This window comes from Sturnus vulgaris, chromosome 12 (assembly GCF_052056855.1).
Source record: "Sturnus vulgaris isolate bStuVul1 chromosome 12, bStuVul1.hap1, whole genome shotgun sequence".
Classification (NCBI taxonomy): Eukaryota; Metazoa; Chordata; class Aves; order Passeriformes; family Sturnidae; genus Sturnus; species Sturnus vulgaris.
Genome location: NC_142254.1, coordinates 14,358,554 through 14,376,344, shown reverse-complemented (window position 1 = coordinate 14,376,344; position 17,791 = coordinate 14,358,554). Strand labels below are relative to the sequence as shown.

The following is a 17,791-nucleotide window of genomic DNA, read 5'->3' as shown; positions in this document are numbered from 1 at the left end:
AGCTGAACTGTGCTGACCCAAGATGAGCTGGCAAAATGCCCCAAGCAGCGCTGGGCTGAATCTACTTGGGTGGTATCATGCCCCTAGCTGAGCTGAGCTGAGCCGAGCCATGCCACACTAAGCAACACTGAATGCACCTACCTAGGCAGCACAATATCCTGAGCAGGACTGAGCCAAACCAAACCGTGCCGAGCCGAGCCGAGCCGTGCCGTGCCTACCCAGGCAGCACGATGTCCCAAGTCGTGCCGCGCAGTACCGCGCCAAGCCGTGCAGTGCCGAGCCGAGCCGAGCCGAGCCGAGGGTACCAAGGTGCTCTGCCTTTCCCCCTCCCCGGCCGCCGCTGCCGGTGCTGCTCTCCGTGCCCCGGCGGCTCCCGGTGCCCCGGCGCTCCCGTCCCGCCCGTCTCCCATTGGCGGCGGCCGGTCCCGCCCCGCCCCGCTCCCCCGCCGGGCGGGTATAAACGGGCGCGGCGGGGCGGGCGAGCGGCAGCGGCGGGGCCGTGCCGGGCCCGGGATCGGGACCGGGATGGAGCCGGGGCTGGAGCGCTGGGCGCACGGCGCGCTGTGGGCGGCGCTGGCCGGCAGCCTGGCGCTGCGGGCGGCGCGGCGGGCGCCGGGGCCGGGCCGGGGGCTGGGGCCGCCGCTGGGCCGGGGGCTGGTGCTGCCGCTGGCGCTGCTGGCCGCGCTGCAGAGCCTGTGCCGCGCCTGGCTGCCGCTGCCCCTGGGGCTGGCCCTGGCCGCAGCCGCCGGGCTGCTGCTGTGGCGGGCGGCGCCCCGCGGGCTGCTGCCGGTGGCGGGCAGAGCCGTCCTTGTCACAGGTGAGTGCGGGGACACGGCCTCGACGCCCCGACGGCACCGCCTGGGCTCGGCGGGGAGCGGAGTGGGGTGTCCCGCAGGCACCAGGACGCTGCTGTCAGTGGGGTCCCGCTGGGGACCAACCACGGCTGCCAGCGCATCCCTCATCCTCTTCCACGTCCAAGCAGAACCGGCCAGGCTGTATCTGCCCCGCGAAGCAGGGAGTTGTATTGGCCCCTCGAGTGTTGACCACTAGTTGCAGCACGATGCCGAGAGCTGCTTCCTCTGGAAGCCCCGAGATTAGATGGGGCAGAGCCGAAGTGCTGTCTTGGGATCCCATCGGCTGGCCCAAGGGCTTCCCTCTCCTTCCCTTCCTCCCCTCTGGAGTTGTACTTGTTCTTAGAAAGGCTCTCATAGCATCTCTAGGGGCTTCAACAGAGTCGGCTACTCAGCACCGAGCATCACTGCTTCATCCAGAGCTCCATCCAGGGAGCTGCTGGTGACAAGGTTTTCCACTGTGTGGATGTCCTTGGGAAATGCTGCCCCAGCTGCTGCCTGCCTTCCCTTTGGGCTGCCTGGTCCTGAGCTCCTTAGAGAATGTGCTGTGCTCCCAGCTCTGGCTTGCAGGCTGAAGCTCTTTGGGATATCTTGGTATATACATGGTTTCTCACTCCTTCCTCCTGGCAGTGGAACAGGAGGATTAGAGCCCAGGTTGAGCAGTGCTTTGCTGTGAGGCAATAGTAGTGGAGGGATGAGGAGGAAGTGCTGGAGCTGGGGTGGTTTTTGCTCCAGGTGTGCCTAGAAGGTGCTGCTGGCTCCACATGGATGCAGAGGGGAGGGAAACTTCTGGGCATGACCTTGGTAGTGCTCCCAAGGACAGGAGCCTGCATCCTGGTAGGGATGTCTGGGCTGGAGTTGGAGGTGCTGAAGCTGGAGAAGGCAGTTTGCTTGTTTCCTAGAAAATTAAGGCAAGACCTGGTCCCCCTTCCAGCTAGAAGAGTTCTGTGGTGCCAGTGGGAAGCACAGGGAATCCTCTCTGGAGGAGGAAGATCAGAGGAGCAAGGCAGTGGACGAATGAATGATTCAACTGAGTGAAGGTCAAAGCTGCAGCAGGGTAGGGCTGCCTGGGGAGGATGCCTGACAGCCATGCACTCACAGGTGCCCTGTGGCACACTGGCTCTGGCAGCCCTGGCTCTCTGGCATTGCCTGTATAATTAGTGAGTCAGTGACTGGAACAAGGTGTTCTTGCCCCAGTGCGTTGAGGTGGCACCTCTGCAGCTCTGAAGTGTTTGCTCTTGGCTGTAAATACTTTGTGGTTTTACAGGTTCGAGGTGCAGCCCGCGGTGTGGGATCGGTGTTTCCGTACTGCTGCTCTGGCAAGTGCCTGCCAAGGGGCAGATGCAAGGTCTGTTCTGCTGGGGATGGCATCCCTCACTTGAGTATTTGCATAGTAATTAGCCTGATTCTTTTACGGATTAATTCTAGGCAACTAGGTACTGAGTAGCTGCTGTATGTCCTGTGGGAGCTGCTGGGAAGGATCAACCCTGGCAGAAAGGCAGCCTGACCCTCCTCCTCTTGCCAATGGGAAGCAAAGCCTGGCAGAGTGAGCAGTATGGGCATGGATGACTATCAATGCTGGGCCTCAGTGAAGATGTGAGGTCAAGGACAGAACTTCTGCTATGCTATGTGTTGTGCTGGACCTTGTAGATCAACTGAGAAATGGCACAAAGTCCCCTCCCTATGGAGCAGTGTAGGTCTCAGACTAAAAATCTTTGGGCATCATTTCCTTGTAACACACCTTGGCCGCTGTCTTAATCGTGCATCAGGTTCAGTGATGCTTAACTGGGGCAAGTTAAGGTGGCTGCAGTGCTGTTCTATCTCCCAGATGATGAGTTTCAGCTCTTTCAGCTGCCCACTCTTCCCGGGAACAACCCTAAGTTGAGCTCTGCATGTGATGCTCCAGCCCCATGTGCTGGTCCGGACATCACTGGCTAAATAAAACTTAGTTATGGGAGGGATTGAAGGAAAACTAACTGTGCAGCTCAGTGGGAAAATAGCAGAGCAGCTGTAGAGCTGCTGCAGAGCAAAGCTCCTGACCCTGTGGTAGCAGCAGGGACTGGAAAGTTGTGGCGTTTCCCATCTGTTGCAGGTTTGCATTTTGACTGTTGCACGTGGGACCGGGGTTTGGCTAGAGCAGGGATGGGCAGCTGCCTGCTGCTAGAGGGGAGCAAGGGATGCTGTGCTTTCCCATGATGCATCCCCTGGGCTAGCAAAGTAAGTGGTCACTAGTCCCTGTAGTGCTGTGTTTGTCTGGGTCTGTGACCTTGGGGCTTTTGTTCTGTATCCCAAAGGTCCAGCTTCTCCAGGAGCATGACTCCAGTGGATGCAGCCTGGCTGGGGGCAGAGGGTGAGGAAAGCGTTAATCTTGTCTTCCTAGGGGATGTAACAGCTGTTTTCAGGGAGGAGGAGAATGCCCTCCTGTGCAGCCAGGGGCTGGGAGAGGTCAGCCCCAGGAGGATGGTGGGGATGAGGAGGGGAGCAGAGATCAGCTGCTTGGCCTGGGCTGGGAGGGAGACAGCAGCTATCTCCATGCCTCCCTTGGTTTGCTGTCCTGAGCCTGCCCCTGCCTTAAAGGTGAGCCCATACCTGGCACAGGCTTTGGCCACACTTGGAAAACACAGGGACCCCAACATACCTGCAGTGTGGGCAGGGTTGGTATGGGCAGCTGCCTGACCAGAGCCTGATCAGCACTGGGAAGCTGCAAGGCAGCCAGTACCTGGCATCCCTCACCACAGTGTGTGACAGAGAAGTCCAGGGTGCTGGTGCTGCTGGCTGGCACCTGTGGGTCAGTGATGCCAATGGTTCACTGAGAGCTGCTTGCTCTGAACATCAAACGGCTGGTTTGTGTGTGCATCCCCCTTCCCAAATGTGAAAAGGCACTGCTGGGTGTTCTTAGGGTCACTAGACTCCTTAGAGCTGTGTGAGCAAAGAGGGGGGGCTATTATATCCCATACTCCTTCCCACTGGGAATTGATACAAAAAGCAGTCCAGCCTCTGGAGCCTGGGCAGGGGTGATGGTCTGTGAGAGCAGTCTTGGAGGGAAGTGATGAGCTGCCACTTCTTGGCCTCTCCAGATTCAGGCTGGCAGTGCTTTGTGCAAGGTTGGGCTTGGTCTGGGTCAGTTTAGACATGAACTTAGACCATCCTTTGATTCCTGTGGTCTTAGGAGATGCCTGTGGAATTCAGTGAGTCTATTCAAACCATCCAACACAACTGGGTGTGTGGAGGTGGTGGAGGGATGGCCAGGATCATCCTGGGGCTCCACTGAGCAGCTGGAGAAGCCTCTTGTTGTTGTGTAGCTCTGCCATATGTGACTGTGTGGGGTGGTTCTTTGGCCAGTAGCCAATTGCCCAATTTACTGCAGATCCTTGGAAAGCACCAAATGCGAACTAGCCCATAGAGGCTGCCTGCCTGCTCTGCCAAAGCAGAGGGAGGACAGGAGTTGTGTTACAAGGTATTGATTCATATGCTTCAGCTTGGATGAAAAGTTGAAAATAGTAAATTGTTGTTCTGTCTAGAATAGTGGTACCTGAATTAGCTCTTCACCAACCCCAAATATCAAGATGGCTGCCTGAGAGAAGCATTTTGGGTCTCTTGTATCCTTGGTGCAGCCTATGAAGGAAGCTAGGAGCACCTGCAGATTTGTCTGTCTTCCAACAAATCATCTGTGAGCAAAATTGGTTGATAGGTCAGGCTGCCCAAACCTGTCCTGTCCTCCTCTCTTCTTCCTGGCTGCAGGAAAAATGTGGTTTTCCTGGTGAAGCATTCTTGTTACAATTGCATGCCCCATTAACAATCTGAAATGGGCCAGAGCTTCAGATCATGCTCAAGGTTAACAGAGGCTTTGCAACTTGCAGTCCTCCAGTGTTTCCCATGGACTTCACAGATGTTGAAGCATCTGCTGGCTGCAGCAGGGCTGAGTGATTCAATCCAGATGTTGGGGCTCTTGCTTTCTGCCACGAAGGTAAATCACTTTCTGTGGTAAAAAAGCAGCGCTGCTTCTGTCTGGACTTCAGTGTTGCCTTAGATCTATTTTCCAGTTAAACAAGGTGACTGAGAAATGTTGGGGTCAAGGATTCAGGGCTGGCTCTGGGATGGGCATCTCTGCACCACAGCGTGGCTGGAGCACCTGCACAGCACACTCACAGCCCGTGTTTGGTGCTGAGGCTTGCCGTGAGAAATGCTTTTGTGCATAGGTGACTTCCACTCTGCTTCTGGAAACAGTGATCTAGCTCAGAGGCACCTGGGATCTTTCCCCAGACCAAGTGCAGTTGATCAGATCCCTGCCAAACCAAACCATTCTGTGATTCTATAAGTGAAAGCTGAAAATCAGCTTATTCCCTGAAGTTGCTCTGATTTTTCCAAAATCTATTAAAAATTAACAGCAGAGGCAGCTGGTGCCTCCAAGCTGAGGGGTGGAACAGGATAAAAATCAAATACCCAAACTCCAGCCCTTGTGTACAAGCAATTCCTGGTATACTTGAAGTAAAAAAATTGCAACGTTTACCTCTAGTTACAGGGTTTGCTGCTGGCTTTTGGGAACAGAGCAAGAAAAGTGCTTTTTCTGCCTCTATCTGCAGAGCTGAAGCTCTCCCCCCGCTTTGTCAGCAGCCCTCCATGGATTTAGGATTCTTCTTTCCCACGTGAGGTTTCTTCAGAAATAGATACCTACCCCTGTTCACTGCAGGCATGTGGATAGATATGCTCAGTTTTTTCTCACTTATCTATAAAATAAGCACTTTTGAAGCCTACTAATGACACAGACCTGTTGAGGTGGGAGTTTTTAGCACCGTTAACCAAAAATGATGAGCACAGCTAATTAGGAGGAAAAACACATTGAGGTTTCATACTGTGGGAGACTGGAGTTGGTAGAGAAACCCAAGCTGGCTTGATTAACCTCGGGGTTATGTGGGGACATGAGAGCAACAAAGCAAAGACTTCCCTGCTGAAATGAGATTGTCAGATGGGAACGGATGCTTTCGGAAGGAGAGAAGTGTAGGCAGTTGCTGCCCTCTAGTCCAATGAGCAGCACATTTTTAATGAGGTCTGGGATTGGGTTACCCACTGTTGAGTCTAGCTCCCCTCAAGCCAGGATCTGGTTACAGAAGAGCTTTTACTACTGGGAGCACAGCACAGGGTTGGTGGACTTGCCCAGCCAGGGTTTTGTTTGAAGGGGCTCTTCAAGGTGTTTCCACCAAATCTTTGCCTTCTCCCCATAGTCTTCTTTCAATGCTGGTTTAAAAGTCCAGATGGAGGGGTTTTTTCCCCAGGAGGAAAGGCTGTGGGGCTTTTGTACCTCTTTATCTCCTGATGTCCCTCCTGTCATGTCAGATCTGAGGTACTGCTGTGCAGCCTCCAAGGCCAAGGGGATGGGGCTTGGAGCAATCTGGGCTAGTGGAAGGTGTCCCTGCCCACGGCAGGGGTGTTGGAAATGGATGACCCTGTAAAGTCCCGTCCAACATAACTGTTCTATAATAAGATGGAAAATGCATAAATTTTCGATAGTAAGGTGGCAAAACTGCCCTCATGCTGTCAGTGTGTTACTACTCGTATAATTTAGGACCTTTTTATTTTTAACCTCCCCAGCATGTGCCTGTTACCTCCTTCCCTGCTCCCCTCAGTGTCTGTGGTATATCCACCATCTCCCATTCTTCTGTCTTGGCTTGTATGTGCTTGCATGTGCAACGTATCACTTCTGCTTCCTTCTCCCCTGGAGAGCTGCCAGCCTCTGAGCTTTATCAGCTTCCCCCTTGGGAGCTGGCTTCCCTGTCACACATGGCACTGTCCTGGGATTTGCTGGCTCTAAGGCTGTAATCTTGAAAAGCAGTTTTTGGCTTTACAGGCTTTGCAGCAGCACTTCCTCTTGCTGGGTGGTTGATCCCGTGGAGCCAGATGGTGAGTGATTCCCAGGCAGGCTGGGAACAGAGGGAAGGGATGGGCTGGAAAGCTCAGGTACCTGCCCTGATGTCTTCTTTGGCAGCTTTGAAAGTCTGGCCTCTCAGAATCATGGAAGCTCTGAGTGGTTTGGGTTGGAAAAGATTTCAAGAAGATTTCTACCATGGGCAGGGACACCTTCTACTAGACCAGGTTGCTCCAAGCCACATCCTACCTGGCCTTGAACACTTCAAGGGATGGGGCAGCTGTAGCTTCTCTGGGTTACCAGGGCCTCACCATCCTGCTATGAGTAACCCATTGTGACCAACGTTTGTTCCTCTCTAGGATCCTGGTTACCAGGTGGGGATAAGCTCCAACCTGGGGTGTGCAGCCATCCCAGCATTAATTCTCTCCCCCTTTCAGCTATTATGCTGGGCTCTGCCTAAGCTGAAGGGTATGTGTGGATGCTGCCCTGGCATTGCTGGGGTCAGCACAATGCTGTCCAAGCACATTAGCCTGGAGGGCCACCTTCATGCATGTTGGGGAAAATGCGCCTAAGTACATTAAACATCAAACTCTTACTCTGAAGAGCTGGTGAGAGCTGCAGGTGAAGAGTAAAGAGGGGATAACTTGAAGTGTGTATGGAAAGGGCAGGTGGCTCAAGGTCCTCATGAGGCACAGCTTTGAGCCCGGGGGCTTAAACAGCTCAGTGTATTTCAAAAGCTGTCTTGGCAGAAGCTCAGTTGGTGTTTGCTCAAGTGTTTTGCTCTGTTCCTAAAAAAAATGAAGTCCCCCGCTTCACATGGATCTGGAAGCTGCAAAAGAAAATAGTTGATGCAGCTGTAGAGACCATCAAGATGTGGGAATGGGCAAGGCTTGCACCACTTCTTCTGCTTGCTTGGGATTGTGGCATGTGGTGGGAGTTTACTCTTGTGACAAGGAGAGTGATGAGATGGCACCTTACAAGCAAAGAAATATCTCAATCAGCAAAATACCCCTGAACTGGCAGTGCTCCACTGAAACTGCCATAGCCTTACTGGTGTGCTGCAAACTCTGAGATGCTTAACATGGTGATCCCCTGGGCTTGCTCTGACCTGCTGCTTTGGTCAGCACTGTCCCAGCATGGCTTTATCCCTGCTGGCATCACTTGTGACTTGCCCACAGTGCTGTCTGGGTGGCACTTCAAAGCTCTCCCATGGTTGACCTGTCCCACTACATGGTTAGAGGTTCTCCTGGTCATGCCATGGCTGTGGTGCTTTGCTGTCCTGACTAGAAACACCTTCCCTGAGATGTCCCTGGCTCATGGTGGTATATGTAGAAAAGCTGTTCTTCCTTTCAGCTGCCTGTGGGTGGGTTAGTCCTGCCTCTAGCAGACCTTAGGCATGACTTGATGCTTCTTCTTGCTTGTTAGCACACAGGAGGGATGGATATGGGGCTTGGCTGGTGGTTATCCAGCCTGCTAGGAGTCGCTGGAGAGCCCTTTTGCAGACTAGAGGTGCCCAGCAGCAGGTGCCCCAGCCTTGGCTTTATTGCCACCACCTTATTCCCCAGGAGCATCTTCAGTGTCACATTCCAGACATAGCTGATGGAGCTTTCTGGCTTCTCAGCCTGGTTCCTATCCAGCCTCTCCCTTTCCAAGAGCCCAGGTGGATGTGTTACCAGTGCCAGCTTGCCACTGGCTCTGATCTTGAGTGATATGGCTGAGTTGTCTCTGGGCCATGGGTGTCCTTTCCAGTGACAGCTCTTCCTGATGGATAGCTTTTGAGGCTTCTCAGCTACATGTTCCCAGTTCACCATGTTCCCTTTGAAGGTGATTAACCTGGCTATGGCCACAGCTCTTAACAACTTCCTCTTCTTGGAGAGCCATCCATGCATCCCAGGTTAGCTCTGATGTACAGCCTGTGCCAGGTGATGTCTGTGCTGCTGTCTTCTCTCACTTATCCCTGCCTGCTGGAAGATCAGATTCTTGACTGTGAGAGTCTCACTGCTCCTTTTGGGGAGAGGATCTCCCCTCGGTGGAAACAGCAGCTGCCGGAAGATGCCATCCAGCCGGGGTGCGGTGAGCAGCTGCTTCTAGGAAATTCCTGTGCTCTCTTTCTGCGAAGTGTTGCAGCGATGCTGGAGGTGGCACTTCCTCCCCTCACGCCCCACCCCGTCAGCTTGTGAGCCCAGGTCACTGTTCACCGGCAGCAGCATCATTGCCATGCCAGGGCTGGGTTAATTCCTGGGTCCCAGCCCCTTTGAGCATCCCACTAGGCACTGGCCTTGCATTGCAGGGGGCAGCAGGGCTTATCCCTGTCCTGCTGTCCCAGGGCACTAACAAACTCCTGTGTTCATTAGCCCCAGCAGTGGCAAGCAGCCAGCACCTGCTGCTCGCAGCTTTGATGGGGGATAAGGCATCAGGATGGCTTTTAGTGATGGGGAGAGCTTTGGCCTCTGACACTTTTTTGTTGTTGTTTTTTTTTATTGCCTAGCTGGTTTTGTGCCATTGAGTCCCCAGTACGGATGCACCAGTAAAGCTCGTGAGAAATGGCTTTTAATCCAAAAGCTGTGGGTGCATTCACACTGGCCTGGAGGCTGTTCGTCATCTCTGCCTGATAGCGTATGTTGTCTAGGCAGAAAATCAGATTTCCTCCCTTCCCTTTGTTAAGTGGGAGATAACTTGCCGGGTGGAGGTGATGACTGTGGGGCCCCACTTGGCTAATCCATTGTAATTCATACCATCTGGCTATTGTCCCCGGCACAGGGAGGGGTAGGTCACCCATGTACCTGCTGCCATGGGCATTCCGAGCTCTGCCTTCTGTCATGGGTCTCCCTGTGGGACTGAGGGTTTGTCTGACTCCTGCTCTGACCCATAGGATCTGTTGGAGGGATGTGTCTATCCTGGCTGTGGGAGCCATCTCCCTCCAGCTGCCTGTGCCGATTGTGTCACGCAGGGGGGTGGTCCTAGGGGAGCAGGGGCAGTGTGTGCCCCCCTTGGCTCAGGTCCTGCTCAGGAAGGAGGCTGAAGCTTTGCAGGGATGCCCACCCAGGCTGTTTGGGTGGGGGGCTCCTGCATTATCCACTCATCAGGGATTTGGGGATGGGATTTGGGTCATCCCTAAAGGTATCTTCTGGCTTTAATTTAATTTAATTAGGCTTGTGGCTTCCTGAACCTCAGTGCTAAGGACCTGCAGGAGCATCACCAGGGCTGCTGCCACCCCAGCCCCATCTGCCTGTGCCTGGGCATGAGGGCTGCTCCCATGGGGCGTAGGGACATGGCATGCCATGCAAGCCACTGGCTGGGGTGGTGTTTCCTGTGGACAGTGATGACACTGGATGAGTTGGGGACTGTGGGTGCCCCTTCCCAGCCCTACTCCCCCAGCAGTACCTTGGGTGTGGGCAGAAGGTGGCTGATGGCTGGCTGGGGAAGCCAGGGCTGGCACATGGCTGTGGCAGTCCAGCTGCCGTGGGGACAGGTGTTCCTGCCTTCCTCTCCCTCTTCTATGCCCTGCCAAGAATTTGTTCCCTCTTGCCCAGGGCTGACATCACCCCTTTATCACTCCTGGCTCCCAATGTGTGCAGCATCCAGAAGGTGTTGGCCACAGGGCCTTGCCCTGCCCACGCAGGACTGTGCTGGGCATTTTATCCCACCTGGACCTGCACTGTGCAAGGACCCCCTCCCTGAGTTCCTCTGGGGGACTGCCATCCCCTCTGATGGCACCATGTCCAGTTGGTGCCATCTTGTGTTATGCTTCCACATTCATGAGTTGCCCGCAGTCCCAGGATGGAGCTGAGACAAACAGCTGAGTTGGGATCAATGCCTGCTCAGGTACCCAGCTGAGCCTCCCTCAGTGCTGCCCAGATAAATCCCATACCATGCCTGGAGAAGCTGGATCCATGGTGGCAGTGAATTCTGTCAGTGAATTCTGTCAGAGCCAGAAGGCCATGTTAACTTGGCATCCCAGGCAGGGTTTGAGCTTGAGCCTATAGAAACAAGTGGCTCAGCATGTTAATCCATTTGGCCTTGACGCCCCAGCTCCCCCTGTTGATGGTGTCCTTGAGCCTGGTGACAGCTCCATCTTGGTGAGGCCTCTTGAACAGGGTGGTGGGACACACAGCAGTAAAGCTCTTTGGGGAGGTGGGATTGATGTCTTGGGATTTGGGGAGCAGCAGGGGACACCCAGACAAGGGCCTGCAGAGCTGACGGAGGCAGAGGAGGTGACGTACTTCTGAGTGCCCAACTCACTGGCAAGCTCCCTGTCGGTGGAAGATGGAGCATCCTCAAGGGGTGCCTCCAGCTGCCTCACTGCTGGGGGCCTGGGGCTACTAGGGTGCTCCTAAGGTGACTGTGGGAGAGCTGGTCCATCACAAGGGTGCTCAGCCCTGGGGCAACCCCTCTTCAGCTTCCATGCTAGGGTGGCTGTGGAGGGACCAGATCCAGGGAGCTGCTGCTGTACCCACCAGGCTCTGGGCAGTTTTGCAGCCACATGGGAATTCTTCAGCCAAGCTGTGTTTCTCACTGCTTAGGTTTTTGTTGGTCCTCACCTGTTGTGCGTGGTTCAGGGATGAGGATGCAGAGGTCATGAGGATGCACAACTTGTGGTTTGGGGATAAGGGTGCTCAGTTTATGGCTCAGGGATGAGGATTCACAGCTCGTGGCTTGGGGATGAAGATGCTTGGCTTGTAGCTGAGGGCTTAAGATGCCCAGCTTGCAGTTCCACAGTTCCAGAATGAGGCTGCACAGCTCACGGATGAGGACTCACAGCTTCGGAAGGGAAATCACTCCTAGGTTGTGTTGGGGTGAGCAGTGCAGACCTGTGCCACCAGCCCTCCATCATGTACCGTGCCAGCAGTGGGGCCAGGAGCATGCACATGGCTGTGGTTCAGCAGCTCCCGAGTCGCAGCCGTGTTATTGACCCTGAAGCACTAATTTGGAGCATGTCTGTGTGTGGTGGCCTTGGCGCTGGTACAGGAGAGCAGGGTGAATACCTGAGACAGCAAAATGTCAGCGTGTGCCATGCCTGACTCACCTGAAAGAAATGTGTCCACACCAAACCGGGACTGCAGCTTCAGCTGGCTCCTGGCAGCGAGGAAGCTTGAGCGGTGCAGGCTGGCTGGGAGCTGCCCAGCTGGCACAGCTCCGCCCCAACGGTGGCTCTGCTGTCACTGGTGAGGAGCAACTCTGCACAATGGATGCAAGATGCTGTAGGGTCAGTCCTCTTTGCCCTCCCCGAGTGGGTGGGAGGGCATCCCTTACGACAATGCTGGAGGCCAAACCTTTTTGCTTGCTCAAGATAGGTAAAGTTGGGGCTCGTCATGCCAAAATTGTAGTGGAGGCTTGCATCTCTCACTCTTTGGGGAGCTGCTGAAGTGTCTGGAGCTTCTGCAAAGTCCTCAGGAATTGCTGCTGACCTGCCGCTCTGGAAAACGACCATCCGGCCCCTGGCACAGGAGTTTGTCCCGGCTTGTTGAGCCTGTGGAGGGCTGTTGGATTTTGCAGCCTGGACTCGGGCTTTACTCTGCTCCTGCTGCAGCAAAAGCCTTTATCTGCTGGCCCAGGGTCCGTGGGGATGCGATGGGGGGCTTCAAGGTACCTGGTCTCCTCTGCTGCGCTCCCAATGCTGGGCTCCTGTTCTTGATCTGACTGTGTCCCTCCCTCCAGCACGACTGTGAAACCAGCTGGCAAGCTGGGAGCTGGGGCGGGGGGAACTGGCGCCGGCATCTCCTCGTGATGCAGCATCCTGGGAGGGCGGCGAGCCCAGCGCCAGCCTTGCTGGGGCTGCACAGACTGGACGGCTCCAGCGCTCCCGGCGGGGCCGGGCCAGCGGCAATGGCTCCTGCGCCAGCTCCAGCGTGGCCAGCAGTTCATGTGCTGGTGGCCATGGGGAGTGAACATGGCCCTGGGCAAGCTGCCATGCTTTGGGGCCACGTGTTATGGGCCCAGGGGGTTCATTGTCCCTCCTTGTACTCTTGGCCTTGCCTGAGCACAGCGGATGGGAAGTTGAGCAGCGGCAGAGACCTTAAATAACACCAGTGCATCCTCGCCCTCCTGGCCCTGGGCCTCCCGCCAGCCTCCCAGGAGTTTGTTCTTTTTTTTTTTTTTTTTTTTTTTTGTATGTGTGTGAATAAATTAGAACTTCCGAAACAAACCCTCTGACTGCCTTGCTCCTCTAAGGCAAAACAAACCCTGCCTGACTTAGACAGCATGTGGCTGTGTTTGCTCCCTCCTTGCCAGACTTGCCCATAAGAAGAAGCCGGCAAACCTTGCTCTGTTTTTTGGGATGTTTCCCGGGGTTTTGAGAGTTATGTGGTGATAGGAAGCTTCATGTTTGGACTGGAAGCTTTTCTTGCTGGCTGCATGGGAGCAGTGCAGGTAACCCTCCTGTCAGCTGTGTCACGGTGAGGCTTTGGCCACGAGCACTTTTATTTTTAAACCTTATCTTTATTGCAGTTTTCTCCTGCACTGCTTGGAAAGGTGAAATGCACCTTATCTGTTTGTCTGCTGGCAGCATGCACTGCTTCTTGGGAGGAGAGAGGTGGATGTGCTGTGTCGGCAGCACCTTCAGCATGCCCTGCAGACCAGGGTGCTGGGGGTGATGCTGGGGCAATGCCAGGAATAATGCTGGGGTGATGCTGAGCCAACTTGGCAAACATCCATAATGAGTGTTGGTTGTTGTGTGAGAAAGGGAGGTCCCTGCAGCCCCTTGCTGCTACCTGAGCACCTCCGGGCTGTGTTATCACTCTGGCCTCTGGCCAGGGGTTTAATTATAGATTTCTGACGCAGCAATAGAGTAAAACTGAGCTGGGGACCAGGGATAGAGATGCTGAACTGAAGCTTAGCTGGTACCTCAAGAGCTGTACCCCCAGCCTGGGGGTATGGAAGAGTGAGGCAGCCAGTCCCTGTGCCCACCCCCCCATCCTGCAAAGGCTAGTGGAGGGGTGCTGAATCTCATGGGGTGACAGTCCCCAGGGCCACTGTTGTGTCCATCCTGGGGTGGCTCCAGGTGCCACACAGGATCCATTTTCAGGGATGTCCTCAGGAGCACCCAAAGGTGATGGGCAGGAGGGTGCAGGGCCGTGGGGCTGCCCCTGCAGCACTCCTCTGTTAATGGTTAATATGACTGGGCAGCGGTTATGGCACAGACTCCCCGAGCTATCAGTGCTGCCATCGGCCACGGGAACAGCCTGTACCTTGCTGCTGCTGTTTGTTTGCATCCTGGCCGCTCCACCCTGGCCATTGGCCTTGTCACCACTCTGCAACAGCCAGCTCCCGCCCAGGCTGTCCCCCAGCCACCCCGATGGTGGCTTTGCAGGTGACAGTGTCACCTGTGGTGCCCCTGTTTGAGCCGAGATGGAGATGAGGCTAGGACCAGGCACGGAGCACCAATACACTCCTACGTGGTCCATCCCGTTTGGATGCTCCCTTGAAGTATGCAGGGTAGCAGGAGCAGATCTGAATCCTTTTTTCTCTCTCACCCTTTTCAATTTCCTCATGCCACAGCCAGGCTAGGAGGTCCCCTGCTTCTTGACCACTTTCTGGGAGGCAAAAAGCATTCGGCAAGTCTTCCACCGAGCCTTTTACCAGCTCTGAATGGTGCTTGATAGAGCTCTTAGAGGCTATTTTGAGGGTTGATGGCCCCGCACGCAGCGAGGCTCTGGGCTGTTCCGATGTGTAACTGGTACCTGCGGGTTTACCTGCACCTTAAATCAGGGAGGTGCTCGGGGCGATGGGGTTGTAGATAAAGGGAGTGTTTTCTTCCTCCAGAAAGACAGAGTAAACAGCACGAGAGTAAACAGCAGCTCCTTGACCTGCGAATGCCCTAGGGCAAGGTCACATCCTGGTGAGTCAGGAGCTACAAAGAGTGTGGAGCCGAGGTGGTCCTCAGGCAAGGGAAACTGATGCTGGGGTGGATGTTTGGTTCCTGGGGTTGGTTCCTGGTGATAAAGAGGCAGAGCTAGGGGATCTTTGGAGGCTGGGGACAGACAGTGGCTGTCACTGGCCACTGCAAGGCTCTTCCGGTCTCTTTCAGGATGTGACTCGGGCTTTGGGCAGGCAACAGCCCGGCACTTGGACATCATGGGCTTTCGGGTGTTTGCCAGCGTGCTGGACCTGCAGAGTCCTGGTGCCCAGGAGCTGCGCCGGAGCTGCTCATCGAGGCTGACGCTGCTGCAGATGGACCTGACCAAGACGGAGGACATCCAGCGTGTCCTGCAGCACATCCAGGCCCACACCAACAGCGCAGGTAAGAGCCACCTTTGGCAACCCCACAGGACCCCACAAAACTCCCTGGAACCTCAGCCTGCAGCCAGCATGGCAGTGCCAAACCTCCATGTGTCCCCACAGGGGGCTGCATCCCTGCAGGCACCTGTGCCAACACCCTTTGCCAAGCTTTCTTCTTGTCCTGGAGCACCCCATAATTCCCTTGCATGACCCCCATCAGCCTGGGGAGCGGCTGGGAATCCCAGGGTGGGGATTCCCCATTTAGGTCACCTCTTCAAGCACCCCATTCCCACAGGACTCTGGGGCTTGGTGAACAACGCTGGGTTCAATGACACCATCGCTGACGCTGAGCTCTCGCCACTGGGCAAGTTCCGTGCCTGCATGGAGGTGAACTTCTTTGGCTCCCTGGAGCTCACCAAGGGGCTGCTGCCCCTGCTCCGCTCTGCTGGCGGCCGCATTGTCACCGTGAGCAGCCCTGCAGGTGAGCAGCCATACTCCAGTGTGGCATCCCTGGCACCCTCACCCTAGGCACAGCTTGAGCATCCCTATGGTGTGGTGCAGTTCCCACTCCCCAGGCACGCCAACTTTCTCAGCCAACTGGCACCAGGAACTCTAGGATGTGCTGGGAGCATTGCTGAACCCCACAGCAGCCACCAAGACATGGGGAGACATGGGGGCTGGGGACAGTCAGCCTGGTAAAAGGTAGCATGGGCAACCCAAGCCCAGCTACCATGTGCCTCCATTGGGGATGACAGCCCTGGCCAGGGTGGGAAAACCAGCTTCCTTTCCCTGCCCTTTTTTTGCCCATTAAAACACATTAATCCTCCACTGGGGATGACAATCCCAAGCTTTAGCTGGACAGGGAGTAAAATCAATTTTCTCTTCCCTCATCATTTTTCTCCCCCATTAAAACGTTAATTTGAAGCTAATGTCAGTTGTTTTCTCAGCAAAACAAACCCTAAGCCATTTCCTTGAGCAGGGGCCAGGAACACAGCCCTACACAAGCCCTGCCCTTCCCCCTTGCTCCCCTGTCCCTGCTGGAGCACTGGCTCACTCATTCTTTCACTCATGGCAGGTGACATGCCCTTCCCCTGCCTGGCAGCCTACGGGGCCTCAAAGGCAGCCCTCAGCCTGCTCATGGACACCTTCCGCAGTGAGCTCCAGCCCTGGGGCATCAAAGTCAGTCTCATCCTGCCCGGCTACTACAAAACAGGTAAGAGGGCCAGTGCCTGCTCCATCTGTGCCTGTGGGCAAAGGACAGGTATCCCAGGGAGGCAGAAGATGGAGCAATGGAATGAGCAGTTGGTGGTGCAAGCATGCAGCTTCTGAGCATCTTCAGCCATATGGGGACAGTGGCTATCCTGTGGCCGTTGGGCTCTGGAGGATTAGAAACAGCATCAGGATAAAGTCCTGCCAGCAGGTCCCATACCACTAGGGCTGGTCAAAGTAGCTCAGTCACATTTATGGTAGTGGCACTCCCACTGCAGGCAGGGTCCAAGCCCCCTGGTCCAGTCTCAGGCTACCAAGAGCCACTATGGTGCTACTACTGTTCTTCCCTCACGGCAATCTTTGCCAGGGTCTCAGCAACGTGGAAGGTGACTGGGGCTGCTGGCACCCATGGCAGGGGGGCTGGAGTGGGGGGGGCCCACGCAGCTCACAGGGACTGTTTCCTTGCAGGGACGACATGTGACGCTGCCTTCTGGAACCTGCAGAAGCAGCAGCTGTTGGCCAGTCTGCCCCAGGACCTCTTGCAGGCCTATGGCGAGGACTATGTGGAGGAGATCAACCAGCAGTTCATCCAGTTCATGAAGGTGGCAGTGGAGGACCTCAGTGCAGTAGTGAACAGCATCACAGAGGGGCTTCTGGCTGCCAACCCAGCCGTGCGCTACTACCCAGGGCAGGGCCTTGGGATCATGTATTTCATACACCGCTACCTGCCCTATTTTGTCCGAGACTTGTTCTTGAAAGGATTCTTCATCAACCCCAAGCTGCCCCGAGCGCTGCGGCGAGAACACCACAATGATGTGAAGAAGGCCTGACCTCGGCCTGCACTTGGCCTTCTCCCGGGCTTTCCAGGCACACCAGCCTCTGAGCGTGTGCAAAGCCAAAGGCACTGCCCTCCTGCACCGTGGGGGAAATCAGCACTAGACGTTAAAAACCAAATTTCTTTCCGAAATCAGGTAGATCTATTTTCTATTGTGCAAGAATCAACGTTTTCTAGAGACCTTGGTTTTGTATTTTTTCTAACCGTGCACCCTCCAAGAGGCCCATCCCTGCCTGACTCAGCAGCTCTGCACCACAGGCTGGGATGCACCTCTTTAGCTACCCACCACCTTCCTTACTGCTCTCAGAGCTGTTTGTCTCCATCCCTCTTGGCTGGGTCAGGGCTGGGACCCTGCGGCCACTGCCTCCCTGCCACTCATTACACACTCCACATGCTCCCAACGCGTGCAGGGGCCGAGACCAGGCTGCCAGTGCTGCAGAGCTCTTCATGAGATGAACTATGTGATTGTCACTTTTTAAATAAATCCATTATTGATATTCCAGCAGGTTCTGGCTGTCTCCTTCTGCAGTGCAGTGCTGCAATGCTGCTCAGGGATGCCCAGCCTGTGGGCAGAGCTGAGCTGGGTCATGGTTGACACCGTGCCGAGCACTGTGGCAGGAGCCTCGCCTGTGGCAGCAGGTGCCACAAGTACTCCCAGAAAAGGGGGCAGCCTGCCAGGAAGGATTTGTGCCCATTCCCTGCTCCTCCCCAGTCCTATGCCAAAGGCTTTTATTTTGCTTTGCTCTGATTCTGTGGCCCTGCTGGGGCAAGGATGGAAGCAGTGACAGTGCCCCATGTGGACAAGCGATGCAGCTC

General features: G+C 55.4%; 1 protein-coding gene across 1 annotated transcript; it reads left to right on the top strand.

The window, feature by feature from the left end:
* The first annotated feature begins 525 nt into the window (after positions 1-525).
* HSD11B2 (hydroxysteroid 11-beta dehydrogenase 2) lies at positions 526-17,153 on the top strand. Its single transcript, XM_014880752.2, has 5 exons — positions 526-817; positions 14,741-14,953; positions 15,227-15,412; positions 16,007-16,144; positions 16,609-17,153. Exons 1-5 carry the CDS (start codon positions 526-528, stop codon positions 16,968-16,970), a joined length of 1,191 nt encoding a protein of 396 aa, XP_014736238.1. The 3' UTR covers positions 16,971-17,153.
* Positions 17,154-17,791: the final 638 nt, after the last annotated feature.